Source organism: Equus asinus, chromosome 29, assembly GCF_041296235.1.
Source record: "Equus asinus isolate D_3611 breed Donkey chromosome 29, EquAss-T2T_v2, whole genome shotgun sequence".
Taxonomy (NCBI): domain Eukaryota; kingdom Metazoa; phylum Chordata; class Mammalia; order Perissodactyla; family Equidae; genus Equus; species Equus asinus.
In genome coordinates, this window is record NC_091818.1 from 28,542,499 (window position 1) to 28,556,338 (window position 13,840).

General features: G+C 35.1%; 1 protein-coding gene across 1 annotated transcript in view; it reads right to left on the reverse strand.

Moving 5' to 3' along the window:
* Window positions 1-9,933: 9,933 nt before the first annotated feature.
* Window positions 9,934-13,840, reverse strand: part of MALRD1 (MAM and LDL receptor class A domain containing 1) — a 650,667-nt gene continuing 646,760 nt past the window's right edge. Inside the window, exon 41 of the mRNA XM_070500958.1 lies at window positions 9,934-13,235. Within this exon, the coding sequence (XP_070357059.1) occupies window positions 13,155-13,235 (81 nt within the window). The 3' untranslated portion in view covers window positions 9,934-13,154. The remainder of the gene's footprint in view (window positions 13,236-13,840) is intronic.

The following is a 13,840-nucleotide window of genomic DNA, read 5'->3' on the forward strand; positions in this document are numbered from 1 at the left end:
TTCCATATATAGGGCTCAGGCTACTTTGCACCATTTTCTTCTGCTAGCATTTATAATTTTAAATGAAAATGTTAAATAATTTCCTCTAAATTCATAGTACAATATGTCTGATTATGATGTCCTTCTTCAAATTTCCTTCAAAAACTGAAATCCAGGGTCTTTTTCTATCACAAAGGTTGGGGGATTCATTTTGTAGGAAGATGTAAAAGTTTATTAAAAACAAGGGGGATTTTTGTAGCTTTTAGGCACTACAAAAACATATATTTTCTAATAGGCATGTTATTAAGAATGTAAATTGACCAATTTTAGACTAAAAAGAAAAAAATCTGTGAGAAGTTGCTCTCTGGTTTCTCTATAAGTTCCTTAATATTTTTTAGACGTAGGGGAAATATCTGCCCTCTAGACTGTCACGGTGGATCTTCTCAAACAGCAGAGCTCCCCGAACCCAAGAACCATGCAGACCTGGAGGAGGCGACCTAAGAATTTGACCACTAGGAGCACTCCCTGTCTTAGCACAGCTGCGCAGGTGTGGGGAGGTGACTTCTTTCCATGACGGCCATGGTAAAGCTGTCTTCATTAGACTTGGATAGACTAAAGAGAGGGTAGGAAAAGAAAGCATTTAGCCTCAATATTATGATTTGACACAAACCAGAATGATATGATCTCTTTCTCTTTCTCTCTGTCTCTGTCTGTATCTATCTGTCTATCTCTATATATACATACATACATCTATATACACCCATCTATATCGGTATCTATATCTATACCTATATTTACCGACATCTACATCTCGGTCTATATTGTTCTTGAGAGCCCTAGTTTCCATAAATAGTTCCATCACTGCAAAGCTCTCTACTGAACTGCACATTGTCTGGACATAAGGACTTTCCCTTTCTCTCCCTGCAATGTAACATATGTGACACGGGATAGAATTATTCACAGGCTTGAGTATGCTACTTACCTACAGGGACAGAATTAATGTCATTTAAATGAATACATTTCCTACTTACTACAGCTGGAAAATCATTACTAATTTGCAGGCACACTGACATAAATTATTATCATTCTTCATATTAATGTGTTATAATGTCGAGTTCTATCATAAGTCTGCTTTAATTTGGCATTAATACCTGCCACTTCATGAAAATTGCTGCTTTGTTCAGATTAATAAGGAATAGTATTGAGATCTTTATTTTATTTGTTTCCACATTTAAAACAGTTCAGTACTTTGCATATTTGCATCTGAAACAAAAGTAAGGCCCTGTTAGTTGATTTCTGGAGAAATAACATATCTGCAAATCTTCGCCACAGAATGTTTATTAAGAAAGTCAGAGTTTAGTGGAATTGTGTTCTTTGGGAACAAACTTCATTTGGCAAAGTTAAGTGGCATTGTGTTCTACTAGATCGAATCTATGTAAAATTTGGCAAATAAATACTTATTGTGATTCTTCATGCTTTATTTCAAAAGAAGTTTTAATAACTTCAACCCTCTGTTGGTTAACCTTCTGTGAGTTTTCATTTTTAATGTAGGTTCTAAAGAAAGTTGCTTTTATCCATCCTGCTCTTGTAGTTTGTTCTTATATCACAGAATGCTTTCTGACAATCTATAAAAATAATGAGATTTTCATGTTACTTTAATGATTTTTTTTAAAAAATTAACTTTTAATTGATATGATTAATTCCTAATAATGGACAAGATGCAGAATATATCTGTAAAGAAGAGTGAAGGAGTTATTAGAACGCTGAAGGGAGAAATTTCCTAATCTATTCTTGGCCTACCATCACAGGTCACTGTCTAAATCAAGATCTGAAGTTCACATTCTTATTCTATTATATTCTCAGCCAATTCTTAATATGTTTCCCAACCCTATTATCTATGAACTAACAACGTCACAAAAAACCATTGCAGCTGCCATGTAACAGCACTGTTATGGGCTGAATATTTGTATCCTCCAAAATTCACATGTTGAAGCACTAACCTAATATGATGGTATTTGGAAATTGGACTTTGGGATGTAATTGTATTTACATGAGTTTGTGAGGGTGGGGCCCTCATGATGGGATTAGTGCCTTTAATAGAAGAGATTCCAGAGAGCTTACTTCTGCTGCTCTCTCCCCTCACACAAGGCAGAGGTTACATGAACACAGAAGGAGAAGTCAGCTGCCTATAAGCCAAGAGAAGAGACCTCAGAATGAAACATACCTTGCCAACACCTTGACCTTGGACTTTACATCCAGAACTGTAAGAAATAAATTTCTGTTGTTTAAGTCATCTAATCTAAGATGTTTTTGTCATGGCAGCTTGAACTGACAAAGGGAAGCCCCTATTCATGCTTCAGTTAGTATTCTTTGGTTGTTGGCAACAGAAACTGACCCTGACCAGCTTAAGCAAGATAGAGGGATGTATTGGAAGGATACCAGGGGGCTCTCAAAATTAAAGACAAAGCAGAACAATCAGAATGTGTGAAGGATTTGAAGAGTTGCTTTGCATACTGTAGTAGCAGGAGTAAGGTCACCATCTTGCCAAACATTGCCATCAGGTGCTTCAGCTTCTATTGCCTTCAGTCTAACCATCTTCCACTCTCAGGTGTCTTTGCTTAAGGTGCAAATTACCATCATAGAGAACTTAGTTGGCCTGCTGGGAGTTGGTAAAACGTAAAATCCAGGATTTTTGTATCAATTTTTATAAGTAACATGAGTCGAAATTATATTTTTCTTTGCTATCTTCTAGTTTTGTTAACAGCATAATGCAGGTATTATAATTGAAAAGGGGAATGATGGCTCAGAATAGTTTAAATAGCATAGAAATCTGTTCCCAGAAGATTTGAAATAATTTCCTTTGAAGTCATTTTTGCCTTCTCAATTGCTCTATGATTATTACTCCATGTTTTCTATCATCTCTTGAATCAATTTTTGTAATTGGAATTTCCCTAGAAAATCAGTAATTTTACCAGATTTTCAAATTTGTTAGCATTCAGTAATACAAGTTATTATTTTTTATAGTGAAGGAATTATACTTTTTTGTTTTATTGAAATATAATTGATAATACTGTGTTAGTTTAAAGTGTATAATATAATAACTTGCTATATGTATGTATTGTGAAATGATCACCACAATAAGTTAACACCTATCATATGATGTAGTTACAATTTTTCTCTTGTGATGAGAACTTTTAAAATTTTCTCTCTTAGCAACTTTCAAATACACAGTACAGTATTATAGACTATAGTCCCCATGTTGTACATTACATCCCAAGAATGAACTTATTTTCAACTGCAAGTTTGTAATTTTTGACCACACTTATCTGTTTCCCCTTCCCTCTACCACCCACCTCTGGCAGCTACCAGTCTGTTCTCTTTTTCTCTGAGGCCGGTTGTTTTAGATTCCACATATGAGATCATTCAGTATTTATTTTTCTCTGTCTGACTTATTTCACTCAGCATAATGCCCTCAAGGTCTATCTGTACTGTCACAAATGGCAGGATTTTGTCTTTTTTATGGCTGGCTAGTATGCTACACTGGGGGCTGGCCCTGAAGTGATTTTAAATATGTTCAAAGAGCTAAAAGAAACTATGTGTATAAACTAAAGGAAAGTGTGAGAGTGATGTCTCATGAGATAGAGACTATCAGTAAAGAGATAAGCAGCCGGCCCTGTGGCTGAGTGATTATGTTTGCGCCCTCCGCTTCAGTGACCAGTGGTTTCGCTGGTTCAGATCCTGGGCGGGGACCTACACACCACTCCTCAACCACACCGAGGCAGCATCCCACAGAGCACAACCAGAGGCACTCACAACTAGAATATACAACTAGGTACTGGGGGGCTTTGGGGAGAAGAAGAAGAAGAAAAAAGAAGATAGGCAGTAGATGTTAGCTCAGGGTTGTTAATCTTTCCCTGAAAAAAAAAAAGTTAAACGTAGTTACAAATGATCCAGCAATATCACTCTTTGATATACACACAAGAGAACTGAAAGCATGTGTTCACACAAAAACTTGTACATGAATGTTTATAGCAGTTCTATTCGTAGCAGTCAAAGAGTGAAAACAATCCTAATATCTATCAACAGATGAATGGATAAACAAATGTGATATATCCATACAATGGAATATTATTCAACAATGAAAAGTAATGAAGTACTGATACGTATGACATGATGGATAATTTTGAAAACATTATCCTAAGTAAAAGGAGCCAGACATAAATAGTCACATATTGTATGATTCCACTTGTATGAAGTGTGCAGAATAAGCAAATCTATAGAGCTGGAAAGTAGATTGGTGATTTCCAGGGGATGCGGTAAGAGGGGAATTGAGAATGATTGCTAACAAGAAAAGTATGAGATTTCCTTTGGGGCTTAGAGAGATATCCTGGGACTAGATAGTGGTAATGGATGCATAGCATTTGAATATGCTAGAAACCTTTGAATTTTACAATTTAAAATATTGAATTTTATGGTATATGAATTGTATCTAAATTAAAAACATTTAAAAGTGGATAGTTCATGAATTATCACAAAGATCATACTTGTGTAACCTAAGTCAAAAAAAGGAGGGCATTGTCAATATTGTATATCTCCTTTCATAGTTTTACCATCTGGACTTGCGTAATTAATAATAATTCCTAATATATATGATATTTTTGCATCTACCCTCTTTTAGTCCACATTACCCTTGTGTGATTCATCATTGTTGTTGCAGGTAGCTGTAGCTATTTCACTTTCATTGCTATATATTTTTCTATTTTATTACTATGATACATGTTATTATATATATATATATACACACACACGACAGATATTTGGAATTTTTTCTATTACAAGTAATGCAGCAATCATAATTCTTGCGTATGTTTCTCAGTGCACATATGTATGCAACTTTGTTGACTGCACATTTTATTGAATGCATATGTTTATCGGATGCATGTCTGTATGCAATTCCTGAAGGGGGTGAATTGCTGGGTTATGGGGTATGCATATGCTCAGCTTTAGTAGATAATGACAGACAAATTTACAGCATCACCAGCAAGTGTGGAGGGTCCAGTTGCTTCATTTCCTTGGTATATGCACTTTGCATATGCAGCATCCATGCTGTTTGTTCCTGTCGTGGTCAGCTCCAGCAGCCATAACAAAACACCACGGACTGGGGGGCTTAAACAACAGAAATTTATTTCTTAGAGTTCTGGAGGCTGGGAAGTCCAAATCCAGGTGCCCGCAAGGTAGATTTCATACTGAGCCCTCTTCTCTCGGCTTGTAGGCAGCTGGCATCTCGCTGTATTCTCTCATGACTCTTCTTTGTGTGCTTATGAGAGGAGAGAGAGTGCAAGCTCTTCCTGTAAGGGCACTGATCCCACCAGGAAGGCCCCATACTTATGACCTCATATGGAATGATCTTCTGAAGGCCTCATCTCCAAATAACATCACATTGAGGATTAGAGTTTCAACATATGCATTGTGAGGGGAGGGCCACAAACATTCAGTCCGTATCAGCAACATTTGGTATTGTCAGTCTTTTTTAAATTTTAGCCATTGTGTCTGGCATAGCAGTAGTAAAAATTAGTAGTATATTTTAACTTATTATCTAGTGATATCTACTGGTCATTTAATCTGTATTTGCCTGATGACTTATAACGTTGAAGATTTATTCATATGTTTATTGACTCATTTTCTTTTGTGAATTTCATGTTCAAGTGGCTTGCCAATTTTTCTGTGGCTTTTTTCTCATTGATTTGCAGGGTTTTAAAATATATTTAATGTGTAAGTACTTTGTTGGGTTTGTGTGTTGCAAATAACTTCTCCACTCTGTGCTTTATTCTTTACTGTCTTTTAATGGTATATTTGTTGAACGGAAGTTTCTACATTTAATGTCCAATCTTTTCTTTTGGGATTACTTTTTTGATTGTTTAAGAAGTCTTTCCCTTCATACAGATAATAATCACATTTTTCTATATATTCTAGTTTGGTCTCGGAGGTGTATTAATGTGCCTTTCACCTTCACATATACAACAAAATTCACCTAGAATTGATTTTCATGTAAAGTATGTAGTGGGAATTATGTTTCACTTATTTTTCTAAATGGAAACAAAATTTTCAGCCCATCATTGAAAGTGCACTACTTTTTGCGCTGTTGCACAGTGCCACGTGGGTAAATCAGGTACCAATATATATGTATATCCTTTTCTGGAATCTCTATTCTGTCTTATTGGCCTATTTGTCTTTCTTGATGCCAACACAACAATGCACTAACTATTCTAACTTTATATATGATATCCAGTAAAGAAGACCTCATGCCATATTCTTTCAGGGTTTCTTGGCTAAATTTGGCCTACTGCATTTCCATAAAAATGTTAGAATCAGCTCTCACATCTTAAACATCTGGCAGGAATTTGATAGGATTTGACTTTACAGATCAATTTGGGAAAAACTGATCTGTATGTCTATTTTAATCTCTCTCAATATTTTAGGTGTATATATTGTAAGATGTATTCCAATGTATTAATTTTTTAATTTATTATAAATAGTTTCATTTAAAACATTTTCTCTTTGTTCAAGATATATAGATACTCAGTTGAGTATTATATATTATTCTTGTTATCTAAAGAACTTGTTAAAGTCAATACTTAATTTTAATAATTAACCTGGAGCATATTCTAAATTTTCTATTACATAATTATACTATCTGTAAACAATCATAATATTATTTTTTTCTTTTCCAATATTTACATTTTTTGTTTCTTTTTTCATGTCTTATTTTCCCACTAGGAGCACCAGTAAACAGTTCAAATATTTTGAAAGAAGTGGTAATCGTACCTATTTGTAGCTCATTCCTAATATCAAATTGAAATCAATATTCCACCATTAAGAATGGTTGTGAGTTTTTTGTAGCTGCCTTTTATCACATTAAGAAAGTTCTCTTCTCAGTTTTCTAAGATTTTCATTTTTGAACAAAACTTTTATTTTGTGTGCTGTCCTGGTCAGTCCACAGCCACAGTTCAGTGGAACCAGAAATAATTGGAAGGAAGGCTGGAGAGGGAAGCATCCGCCTTGAAGCAGGAGGAACAGAGAAGGGTTGGGGGCAGGAGCGAGGCGAGGCTGAGGAGGGACCCAGCTGGCTGGGTGTCTGCCCGTCTAGAGAAAAAACACATCTCTGCCCGTCAGTCCACCCTAAACTGGGGGCTTCAGTCCACAGCTCAGACCAGGCTGGTTCGGGGCCCCCGTGGCCATCCCTGGCCTGGGCAACCCCACCCCCATCCAGGCAGAGAGGCTTCCCTGGGGGCTTAATGCTCATGCCGGGACTGGAAGAGTCTTTTTCACTAAGATATTTCAATAAGATATTTTTATTATAAACAGATTTTGTATTTACCAAATGCTTTTAATGCATCTATTAAAATGATCATGTGCTTTTTTCTTATTCTGTTAATGATTTTAATTTATTTATATTTATTTTTTTAATAAATTTTTTTTGTTTTTAAAGATTGGCCCTGAGCTAACATCCGCTGCCAATCTTTTTGTTTTTTACTTCTTCTCCCCAAAGCGCCCCAGGACTTGGTTGTATATTCTAGTTGTAGGTCCTTCTGGTTGTGCTGTGTGGGACGCTGCCTCAGCGTGGCTGGGCCACCGAATTGGAGCTTGTGAACTTAACCACTCGGCCATAGGGCTGGCCTCAATTTATTTTTAAAATTAAAGGAAACTTACAACATGGAATAAATATGAAAACAGTAATATAGTATATTTGTAGTATATTATATATATTTAGTACTTCACATCTGTGTTTATGAGTAACATTGACCTAAATTTTTGCTTTATTGTGATGTCTTTGTCAGGGTTTGTGTCAAAATTCTGCTATACTCACAAAATGTGTTAGGAAGTATTACCTCTTTTCTTATTCTCTTGAAGTGTTTGTGTAAGTTTGACATTATTCATTTTTTAAATGTATTATAATATCTACTAGTGAATCTCATGAATCTAGAATTTTGTTTGAAGGAACATTATTAAGTATGGATGAATTACTTTAATTATTATAGGACTACTTAGGTCTTCTGTTTCTTCTCATATTTGTTTTAGAAAATTGTATTTCCCAAGAATTTATTTCCTCTGAAATTTGATATTTTGGTGATAAAACTTTTTGTTTTTGTTTTTTATAATATCTTCACTATCTTCTTGTGGTTCCTAGGCTCTTTGGTGATTATATGGTTTCCATTTCTGACATTGGCCATTTGTGTATTATTTTTTTTCTTTGATTTGTTTCTTTAGTGTTTATTTTAATTTTGTGATTTATTTCACCAAAGGTTTATATTTTTTGTTTCATCAGGTGTCTGTTACTCTTTTTAAAAGAACCAACATTTAGGTTTATTGATCCACTTCATTTTATAAACATTTTCTATTTTATTAATTTCTGACTTTATATACTTGAAGAAACTGGAATGCTAATAAGTAGAGAACGTTTTGAGGTCCGCATCCAGGGGCGGGTGAGGCCTCATGATCTGCAGTTGTTACTCAGCTCTCCTCTCACTATCCCATTGCCTGTCTCACTGCTTCCACTGAAAATGTTGCTTCAGAAATATTTGTTGAACAAATTAATGGCAAGTGTAATTATCCCACAGTGACTAATTTTTTCTTTAATCATTAGTTTATGGTTAGTAACAGATTAAATGGTTACCTCATATCTGTTGTCAAAAATAAAACTGGATAGAGAAACTGGTTTTTGATTCCTGATCCCTTGTGTTAGCATTTCTTTTATTGGCCCCAAATTATATTATACTCACTGCAAATAATTATGCTAATTTCCTGAGCTTCTTTCTTTCTTTCTTTTTTTTTTTTTTTGTGAGGAAGATTGGTCCTGAGCTAATATCTGTTGCAAATCTTCCTCTTTGTTTTTTTTCCTCTCCAAAGTCCCAGGACATAGTTGCACATCTTAGTTGTAGGTCATTCTAGTTCTTCTATGTGAGATGCCACCACAGCATGGCCTGAGGTGCGATGCATAGGTCTGCACCCAGGATCGGAACTGGCAAACCCCAAGCCACCGAAGCAGAGTGTGTGAACTTAACCACTTGGCCATGGGGATGCCCCCCCGCTTCTTTTTTTTGTGAGGAAGATTGCCCCTGAGCTAAGATCTGTTGCCAATCTTCCTCATTTTGCTTGAGGAAGACTGTCACTGAGCTAACATCTGTGCCAATCTTCTATTTAATGTGGGATGCTGCCACAGCATGGCCTGACAAGTGGTGCCAGGTCTGCACCTGGATTTGAACCTGTGAACCCTGGGCCACTGAAGCAGAACGCATGAACTTAACCACTATACCACTGGGCTGGTCTCCTCCTGAGCTGATTTCTTAGTAACACAACTCTGGACAAAAATATAAAACGCCAAGGAAATTGTCTCAATAGGGGCCAGAACCAGGCCTACATAAATAAAATGTTAAAAAAATTGTAAAAATAGAAAGCTCTTTATTGTTGCTTCCACATTCTGGAGAAGAAAATGTGCTCTTTAGAGCACTTCACTCCCTCAGAATGTTTAATGACATGTATTAGTCTGAATTTTTAAGTGGATCCTTAAGTATTATAAGCATTTATTTATTTATTTATTTTCATGCATACTTTGATTCATAGTTATAGAGTTTTTAATTCAAGATATGGTATGTCCCCAGTTTCACTGAAATTTCACAAAATGCGTGCTTGTAGAAAGTGGTGCCTTTCCACTTGTAATTATTTAAAGAGCAAGTTCTTGAGTTTGATGATTACTTATTTTAGATATTAACCCTTGCGTTGGTTTGCTAGACACGTTAGAATGAAATGCAAAGTGTTTTGCAAGTTGATACACAGAAAAGCATAGTAACGTTAAGATTCACAAAGCTGTCATTGGTCTGATAGTGAAAGATATACTTGAAATCTTATTTTTTAAATGACTTTTTGGAAAAAAACCTCATAGTCCTTTTATGGATTTTCTCTAGTTTTTATTTTTAAGAATGAAGTTTAAGACTACTTATTGCAAAAGACATTGCCATGAATATAGTAGTTGGTTTATCTAAAGTACATGCCATTAAGTGCTAAACACAGACAGTCATTATTTAAAGGATTCGCAAATCATTAATTTTTGGTGTGAAAAATGATTGACGGTCAAGAAGGTGAAAAGGAAAAAGTGAATTCTTATACAAGTTTTTCAAGATTCCATCTAAATGTAGAATAAGGAATAGGCAAAGATGATATGGGTATAATAGAAGGATATATGACATTTATATGCCAAGAAATCACTGTTAAAATGTACTTCTTTATCACATATATTTGCTAGTCTGTCTCACTTGTAATTATTATTATGCTAAAATTAGCTGATTCTATTTAAAATACACATACTGGGCAATATTTTTAGTGGTTATTAGATTTATAGAGATTACTGCTGTGCTATTTATAGCAAAATATTTCAACATTGTTCTAAGCCAGTGCGTCCGAGAGAACTTTATGTGATAATGGAAATGCTCTCTGTGTTGTCCAGTACAGTGGCCACTAGCCACAGGTGGCTATTGAGCACTTAGAATGTGACTAGTGCAACTGAAGAAACGCATTTTTTATTGTATTTAATTTCAATTAAATTTCGCATTAAACATCCACACGTGGCTGACTGTCATATATGGCATGCTATTTACATTTACCTGAGTTAAAACATGTAAAATATTTAGAACAGTATATTTGGCAGATAATCAGTAATTATTAGCATTTGTTGTTGCTGTTGTTATTAATATTATTACACGCTTAAAGCATATTTTGGGAAATAAGATGTTGGTCACATGAATCCAGTTAACAAATATAGTCTTAAAGATTTGTGCAGTAAAAGCCCTGAGAATCTGTCAGCAATACTCCTTGGGATCCATTCTCCTGACATCCACCAGCTTAAAAACAAAAATTCAATGGATTTCCAGTCCAGTGTGAAATTTGAGATGTTTTCCTGACTTAAAACTGAGTTATATAATTTATGAACTTGGTGTACTTCTTCTTGTCCCGTCTGCCTCTATTTTTCTTCTTCCTTTGCCTATTTTAAAAATCATAATTGTGTGAATTTGAACTTATATCAAAAAGTTTTCAGAGGAAGAAAGATACACATAAAAATTAGTTTTTCATTTCTGAATCTCACATTAAGTTATGAAAACAACATAAGCACATTCCTCTTCTACTTATTGGATAAGAAAAATCTATTTCATTCTTTTAGTTTCACAGAATTGCCATATGTGTTGATGAGACCTCACAAAATGTTTGATTTAAACATTTTAGGAGGCATGTAACTTAAGTTGCACCTCAAAAACATTTTAAATACTCTTAAGAGTACTCTAATTTCTAGTTTCTATTGATTTTCTATCATTACTTGCAATCTGGAGCTACCTATATGTCATGAATTCCCTCAATATTCCTATGAAAAAAGCCAATTTAAGCTGGAGAATCATTTTTATTATCTCTTTTGGAAGAAATTACACTTTTCCCACATTTTTCATGTAGTAGCTTCAAGGTCTTTACTAAGACCATATCTAAATTTTAACTCACTGCTTCTTTAACAATCCTGTAAGCTTAGGCAAAGATCCTGAATATATTTGGATGATAGTTTTAAGCTAAAATAAATGCAACTGCAAAAATGCATATGTCCCACAGTGTTAGCAGCCAGACTTAAACAACAACAACCGATCCTCTCTCATCTGAATTTTTCTAGGATCAGAAATTTTGGTGTCAATAGGAAAGCAGCTATTAAAAAAAGATAGTTGTAGAGAGCAAAATTAGAATGCAGTTCACGGGGTTCAAGAAATTAACTCGGCTAAAATTTGAGATTAATTTATTGCAAGGTTAATGAAAAATAATATTTTTCTCCAGTCTGTACTCTCACAAAAGGCACTAATATATTGCTAGCGAAACTTACCCTGTGTACAACTGACCTTACATTGAGCTCAGAAACGTCCCAAAGGATCTTATGATAGTGACTCCTAAAGTTTTTCTTCCTCTCTCCAAACTCTTGAGAACAGAGGCTGGGATAGACTCACTAATCACATTCTATCTGATCTATTGGGTTCCAGGGAACATTATCACAGGAGACAGGAGCATTTCCTTATTATTATTTAGAGCAGATGCTGACTTGCTTATCTAATAGCTATGTTCCCCTTCTTGTTCCTAACTGACTCCAACTTCCTTTGAGTAGTTACCCTTATCTACTTGACGATAAGCTTCATAGGTCTATTCTTAGCCCCGGGGTATAGTGAAGGGTGTCAGCCAATCATGGTGGTCTTATCACCTTTACAGGGTTGCCTTGACATGGGCTCTTTGTCTAGGAAGAAGGGTTTTCTTGCTGGTAAAAAGTGACACAAGGAGAAATGGGCCCTTCTCTGCCTCTGAACTTTACTGTGAACCAGATAATGCTGCACCTTGTGTAGCCATCATCTAACCTGTAGGGGAGCTAGCCTGAGGACAGAGCCTAGGAACTGAAACTTGTAAGAAACCAGAGTCCTGGCTAAAGACATGGAGCCGTTACAATAACCAAAGTGGTGCCCTATTTCTCAATTTCCTGATTTGTGGGATAATAATTGACACATTAAACCATCTGAGTAGGGAATTTTCAGTTGCCTGCATGCCAAAACTTCTTAATTCATATATTTTAGCATTATTTTTATATCTATATAAGGTGGGTGTTAAAGGCTTATTTGAATGAAAGCAAGTTTAGGATGATAATTTATCAAACTTTTTTCCAAAATTCAGAAATACCTTTTAACTCATGGTTATGTTGATTAGGATTACTATGATTTGTCCATTCCTGCTAGTTTGTATATTGTCAGTTCACCTTTGTTTCTAAGCTCTAAGGCATACAAGTAAGTATTTTAAAACTTCTTTATATTTAGGATATGAAACAATTTGATTCACCACTAAAAAATAATCATGATAAAATCAAAGGAAAATAAGAAAGTTAAGTGGAACACTTCATTAAAATATTCAGATATACAATGAAGATAAGGTTCTGATTCAGATTACATGAAAATATTCAATATATCAGTACAAAAATTTATTCATAAATGTAATAATTACATTAATGTTCTGAATCCCTTCTAGTTTTACTATTACATGAGTTTCTATCAGATTTCACAGACTAGAATTTTCTATAAACTACACATACTGGATCACACTTGATCTTGAGGGTACTATTTGAGATGATTAGATATGGTCTCCAGCCTTCCTGATGTTGTGCCATATGACGGATTTGAGAAGGAGTATACAGAACTCTAAAGAAAAACACATTGAAAAGGTTAGGATTTTAGGCATTAAAATAAGATACTTCTTTCCAGATCATGCAGAATGCAGAAAGGTTTTTAATGGATTTCCATCAGAGTAATAACTGGAGCATCCCCAACTCTCTCCAACACCTCTAGTCTACACTGCCTGAACCGCTAACACAGGGCTAGTTGCAGTGTGTGCCCAAGGTCCTCTGGGCATAGGAGCCACTGCCTCATCCTCATCTCTGGTGGGATGAGGGAATGCAGTGGCCAGTATCTTGACTCTCTTTCTATGGGCTGGTTTCTCTAAGCCTACTGCATTGATTATAGGTAGGTTAAACAAAACAAAACAAAAAACATTAAAAAGAAACCAATAGCCTTCACTTGGGAGAATTATATTTTGTAGAGTATATTAGAAAATCTAAAATGTGGAAGTTCTAAAGGACAAACCATCTGATTTCTTCAACAAATAAATTGCAAGGAAAAGATAACAGAAAATGGAACCTAGAGATTAAAAGAGACTTAAGAGATACGTCTACCAATTTGGGTGCATGTACCTTATATGGATCCTGATTTTAAAAATACAGCGACAACAACATCCTCAACGAAAAATA